The sequence below is a fragment of the Lathyrus oleraceus genome, chromosome 2 (genome assembly GCF_024323335.1).
Source record: "Lathyrus oleraceus cultivar Zhongwan6 chromosome 2, CAAS_Psat_ZW6_1.0, whole genome shotgun sequence".
Classification (NCBI taxonomy): Eukaryota; Viridiplantae; Streptophyta; class Magnoliopsida; order Fabales; family Fabaceae; genus Lathyrus; species Lathyrus oleraceus.
In genome coordinates this window covers 323935149-323941380 of record NC_066580.1, presented here as the reverse complement: position 1 = coordinate 323941380, position 6232 = coordinate 323935149, and the positions used below count along the sequence as shown (strand labels likewise).

At 34.3% G+C, this 6232-nt stretch overlaps 1 protein-coding gene across 1 annotated transcript; it reads right to left on the bottom strand.

Moving 5' to 3' along the window:
* Window positions 1–1639: 1639 nt before the first annotated feature.
* LOC127119337 (spermidine synthase 1) lies at window positions 1640–5733 on the bottom strand. The gene is made up of 8 exons (NM_001427370.1): window positions 5483–5733; window positions 4154–4230; window positions 3947–4069; window positions 3059–3236; window positions 2894–2965; window positions 2608–2803; window positions 2321–2447; window positions 1640–2101 (listed from the first exon to the last, which is right to left on the bottom strand). Exons 1-8 carry the CDS (start codon window positions 5646–5648, stop codon window positions 2036–2038), a joined length of 1005 nt encoding a protein of 334 aa, NP_001414299.1. The 5' UTR covers window positions 5649–5733; the 3' UTR covers window positions 1640–2035.
* Between the last annotated feature and the right edge of the window lie 499 nt (window positions 5734–6232).

Here is a 6232-nt window from a genome sequence, read left to right as displayed (position 1 = left end):
TGAATCCCGAGAACCCCAAGTCCTTGATTTGGACTACTCTTGAATGGTATTCTCCATTACAATGATGGAGAAATCAATTAAAACCGGTCATAGACGAGGTCAAAGAGAGAAGATTAGACTTAGAAGCTATTAGCAAACTCAAGACTATCTTCTTTCTACACAGGCCCTATCGGACATATCATGCAACTAAGTTACTTAATTGTAAGACTTATGTTCACCTAAGAGAAACCATTGATGATGATTATCCTCTCAATCAATCACAAGGAAATTAATGGAATATGTTAATTGCATCAATCTCTATGATCCAAAGAACCCTGATGATAGTACAACTTGTATAAGTCATGAAAAATTCAGAAGATCAAAAGTTGGAAAAGCTCAACTCAAGCCATGCAGCAGAATCCAGACTCTCCAATGGAAGATGAATTCTCAGAAGGATATGTGGAAGAAACTAATAGAAAATTAATAGATCACACTTACATTATGGATGACATCTGGCAACATGAGTCATCTCGTTTTGGAGATTGCTTTTCTGATGAGAATTTATTCGATCAAAATACTCCTCATCTCATGAACTCATTTTCAAAGACTAGTTGACAAGTGTCCCTTATATGTCATAAGCATGCTTATGAACAGTGCTTTCTCGTCTTTTTGTGTAAAAGTAATTTCATTATGTATCCTTAAGAGATAAGTGTGTCAGATTTTTGAAAGGCATTTCTATAATATTAAAATGTCATGCTTGTAAATAGTGTTGTTTTTGTCCTTTATGTACCTCATTACCTATAAAAGGAAATTTCTTGTAACATATTTTCATCAAGCAATCACAAATAAACCTCCTTGTGTGTTTAAGAACGACTATGTTCTAAATATCTTTTATTTCTCCCTAAAAGTTTTAGTTATTATATTCATATCATAATTTCCCCCACATAGATGCAAGTATGCTCTAAACTTGTCTCAAATGAGGATCTTGTGTATCAGAAAACATTTGACTTTCGATCCATACTACAGTCATCACTATTATGAAATATCAATTTTTGTTAGTCTATGTTATGCCTATGATTGGCTATTTGATGACGATACACTTAAGATTGATTTTATAATGTGAGGCTTCCGACCAATGTAGTATCAGAGCCTTGTTAAAAAAAGGGGATACGGTATGAATATAATATTTCCGAACCCTAATAGTTTGGACATTAAAGAAGAAAGTCAAAATTATAACTATTATGGTCGAATTCAAAAACACGAGATAAGAGAAAGATTCAAAAGGATGAGTAAAATATGTGGTTGGGTCAAAATACGTAAAAAGAAATAAAGGATCACCAAAAATTTTAACAAAATTATTCTGATGATTGAAGAAAAACACTTTAATATTGATTTATAAGAATAAGTGAGATATACAATATTAAACAAATTATAAGAGCAGTGATAGAGCATAGACTAAAAATAGATCCTCAAGTTACAAATAATCAATTTGATTTCTTACATAGAAGATCAACCGTAAAAGCAATATAGTTACTATAATGTGTGATGGAGAGAAATCAGATACAGTTTTCATTGACTTGAAGTTTGGAGAAGCATGCAATAGTGTACCTAGAAGATGACGTACCATAGAATAGCCGGAGAAAAGGTGTTCAACTTTTTGTTCCGGTTAATCAACTTTATTTATCTTTAAGAAATGTAAAATGTTCGGATATATGTGAAAAATCGCTTACTCCAATAAACTAATCACCAGCTTACATATGCTCACTGATACAACTTGTGCAGATTAATTAAGTAAAGATACTTGATTAATCAAAACATAATAGTGAATTTTAACTTCTAAAAATAGGTTTAAAAAAAGGCCAAGCAAGTGCATTAAACAAGTCCCATATTGTAAATAATGTTTGAGATAAGTTTCTAAGAACTAAACCCATCAACAACTCACTTCATGAAATAAAAGTAACACTTCAATATCAACTTGAAGCTCTGATTTATTCCACAATTCATTGACGGATGGATCAATTAAAGGATGAATGTGAACAATTCCATGAAGATGTTCTTAATTTTCTTTAGAAGCAATTGCCCTCTTGGCAAAAGATGGCAAACAGAAGGCTGCTGAATGAATCTGAAATAAAAACAAAAAATTCAAGAATTTAAATTCAGAGAAGAAAATGAGAGAACAACAAAAACACAGTTCTGAGTGTTGAAGTCGAAAATCCCTACAGAGTCCGAGCCGATCCAACTCATAGGCACTAAAGTTGTTGCTTTAGGCCTTATTGGGGTTTGGACCGACTTTGAGGGGAGTTTGGGGTAAGGGAAAGTGAAAATGGTTTGTGCAGTATACCTCACGGTTGTAAAATTTCAATGGTCGTGCCGCCTGCTGGCTATCATTCTCATCAATAGGATTCACCGGATGCTTGAAATCAACGGAAGGTCCCTCGGTTGAGCAAAGCATAAAACCAATCATCCCACTGGAAAAGGAGAAAAAATAGAAAAATCGTCAACAAATATAATCATATCCCTAATCCAAAAGCATGTTATACAACAAAATATTGGCAAATTGACCTGTAAAATACACAGCCTAAGCAAATGTAAATGGGAAAGTAGAAATAAAGTTATGAAAGAATATACCTTGGGTATGTAGGAACTGTGGTCCAAGCATAGTTGACAGACCCTTTGAATACCTGGCGGCAGTTCACCACAATGTCCTCAATGATGTGCATATGAAGCCATATACTTTCCGCTTGAGTACACACAACTCCTCCTGGACGAAGAGCCCTTGCAACCGACTCAAAAAAGGGCTTTTCAAAAAGCTCTTGAGCAGGGCCTAAACAATACCAAATATAAAGTTAACAAGAAAGGCATTATATTAACGGTAAATACCATAAAATTATGAGGCACTTCAGATATGCCCTACCAATAGGATCAGATGAATCCACTATAACTGCATCATAAGTTCCTTCTGGAGCTGCCTTCAAAAATGCAACTCCTATAACATTGAGACAAACCATCATTAGAAATGTTATCCTAAAACAGAGAAGTGTTTAAAACATCAAAGAACGTGGAGGGTAATTGATCATACCATCACCGATATTAAGTGTCACACGTGGATCCGCAAAACCTACTGCTATATCAGGGAAATATTCTTTGGAGACATCGACAACCATCTTGTCTATTTCGCAAATGTCTATCTTTTCGACTGAAGAGTGGCGTGCAACTTCCCGCAGGACTCCCCCGTCTCCTCCACCAATAACCAAAACCTAACAAAAAATCAGTAAGGAAAAAACAATTAACTTTGTACACTTGGAAAGTTATGGAGGTAAATGATCTAATATTTCCCTGCTTCCATCGTTCCATCTCAAGAGTAGTTCAGATAAGTCATCATATATCAGAGTCAGATGCCCTCCTACTCTCTTCAACATATAACATTGAAGAGTGGTCAAATAGAAAATATAGTGCACTATAGCACTATAGCATAGGAAAGTTTTAATTTAACAAACAGCTATTATTCCACAGGACATAATTAAGTATAAAGTCTTATCAAATAGCAGCCCTAACAATGCTATAGGTCTGTAGCATAAGCTCATTGCGAAATTTCAACAACGAAAATTTCCTGCAATCTGGGATTGACAACACCATAACAGTCGCACTCTTCTCAAGAAAGGCCAAAGCAACTTTAAATGTAAAAAACTACTGTAGGTAAACTAATGTCTGCTACGCTGAATACAAACCAATTGTGCAGTAGGAGTTGGCAGTGTTGGGCACATGAACATTCTATGTATGTAATCAAAACAAGCATTTCATTCTTAAATTCTTCTAAGCCACCTTCATATAATGTTTAAAATAAAAACTATACAATGCCTTTAAATTCTCATCCTGAAAATTTCATCAAACTACATAAAAATTTCTATGACAATACAGGCAAACTAGACATACAAAATTCATTAGAGGGATTTCAAGTATAAAATACCTTTTTGGGGTTTGGAATAGAGCAAAGAGGAAGATGAGTGATCATCTCTTGGTAGGCACACTCATCTCTTTCTGTGAGCTGAATGACTCCATCCAAAATAAGAACCTTGCCATATGTCGCTGACTGTAAATTGAAAGCAGACATTGTAATTAAAAAACGGACTACGGAGGGAATAAATTTTCAAACTTAACTGAAGCTAACATGTACCTGGAAGACCATAACATCCTGATAATCAGACTTTCCTTGAAACAAAATTTTTTCCACTTTCAAGGAGTGTGCTTCCCCTGCAAAAATAAAGCCAAATTCATGAGTATTTTTTACAGAAGACAAGTACAGATTTTCTGAGCTATTAAAAAACTATTGTACAGCGTGCATGTATTTCTAATACGAAATTTTGTTTGTTTTGTAAAACTTGATGCCTTAAAGAACACCGAAAAATAAAAAAAATCTACTTATGTTACTGCCAACAGAATCATATTCAACCAATACATAAACCAGACCCAAAGGTTTGCAGTGTGAAAGAAATAAAATGATAACAATGAGTAATGACAAAGCAAAGGAAGTGGAAAGTTTAATCATCAGAGACAAATATTGTATTAAGTACCTCTAAATCAAATTTGCAATGAGAAAGAACCTACAACTAGTGGAAAAGTTAAACACTTCTTAAGAACAAAAGGTAATTGAATCTTAGAGTTCAATCCCCATTTTGAACCCACAAACAATACGAGATCAACATTTCTCTCACAAGAGCCATGAAACATCTTTGCAGTGGCTCTATCCATGGCTCATTTAATAGAAAACCTCAAAGTGGCACTATATCTTATACATAAGCACTTATAAAATAAAAGGGTATGCTATAAGTGCTTAATTGAGTTGTTTATCCAAATTGTTCAAAATGTGAAGATAAATTTGAGAAGTGCAAACCATTACAAAGCACAGACAAACCAATCAAGTACGTACTATCTGCTAAGCCCTTAAAGCCGCAGACGGACCCGTATCAGTATATACATACAATCAAGAAAATATATAAAACCTAAACTCAAAGCAGAACTTCCAAAATACACCAAAGCAGCTAATTCATCTTGCAGCATAAAATAAAATAAATAAAAACATAAAGGAGCTTAGTTCTAGCATCCTTAAATCAAACAGAAAGGGGCTAGTATCTCCAGAACCAAAATAATAGTAATAATAATAACCATAACCATATCATAAATAAAAGAACCTAAAAACATAATCATAACCATATGATAAATAACAGAACCTAAAAGCATAATCATAACATAACATAAATAACAGAACCTAAAAACATAATCATAATCAGAACAGGACCACATAAAAATGAAACTTTCACGATATCATAAAGTAAGATTTTATGCAAACCACAAATACTAACAAAAAGTAAAAGTTAAACCTAAATTTCAGTTTCTATGACGATAACGACAACGAGCTTAAAATTGGGAGTGATAATTGAATAATGGAGCTACAAAGAGTGAAAATTGAGGACGAAAATGAAAAACGTGATGAGAGAAATCGAACCTGGCCACATTGGGCTAATTTCAGAGAACCATCCAGGAATAACAGATGATAAACCATTAGGCTGGGGTTCTTTGGAGAGAGTATCGGAGACACCGTTCACTTCATCTTCTCTTTGCCTCTTTAAGGGAGAATCTGTGGAATGAAGTGTGTTTTCTGGTGCCGCCATCTTTGCAATGAGTAGGTAAGTTACTCGCTCTTTGTGCCCTTGTTATGCTTTATATTTATATTCACAGTCACACACGTTGAGATACTTTTATTTTTCACCCATCATCATCATCTACTTATAATAGTCATCATTATTATTATCAAGTTTAATTTAATTCCTAGTTTTTTTACCAAAATAACCCACTTTTTTAAGGAAATTTCTCAAATATCTCTAGTTTCAAAAAAAATTCCAAAATACTCCACTTTTGGGAGGAATCGCCAATTGAATTGAAGGCTCCTCTTAAAACTTGAATGGAGGCGCCAATTGGATTGGTTAGGGCAGGTGCCCTAGCCAATCCAATTGGCGCCTATGTGTAGGTTTTAAGAGGAGTCTCCAATTTAATTGGAGACTCCTCCTAAAATGTATTTTTTTGTGTTTTATGGTATAAGTGAAAGATAAATTTGATATAAGACGACTTGGTATTAATAAAGTTTGGAGTTTACACAAAGAAACCTAATGGTGATGACCGGGTCCCACATCCCCTAGCTACCCTAACCCTTGGCCCTAACCCACGTTGACGATTTTGCACCGGTGTTTGATCATCT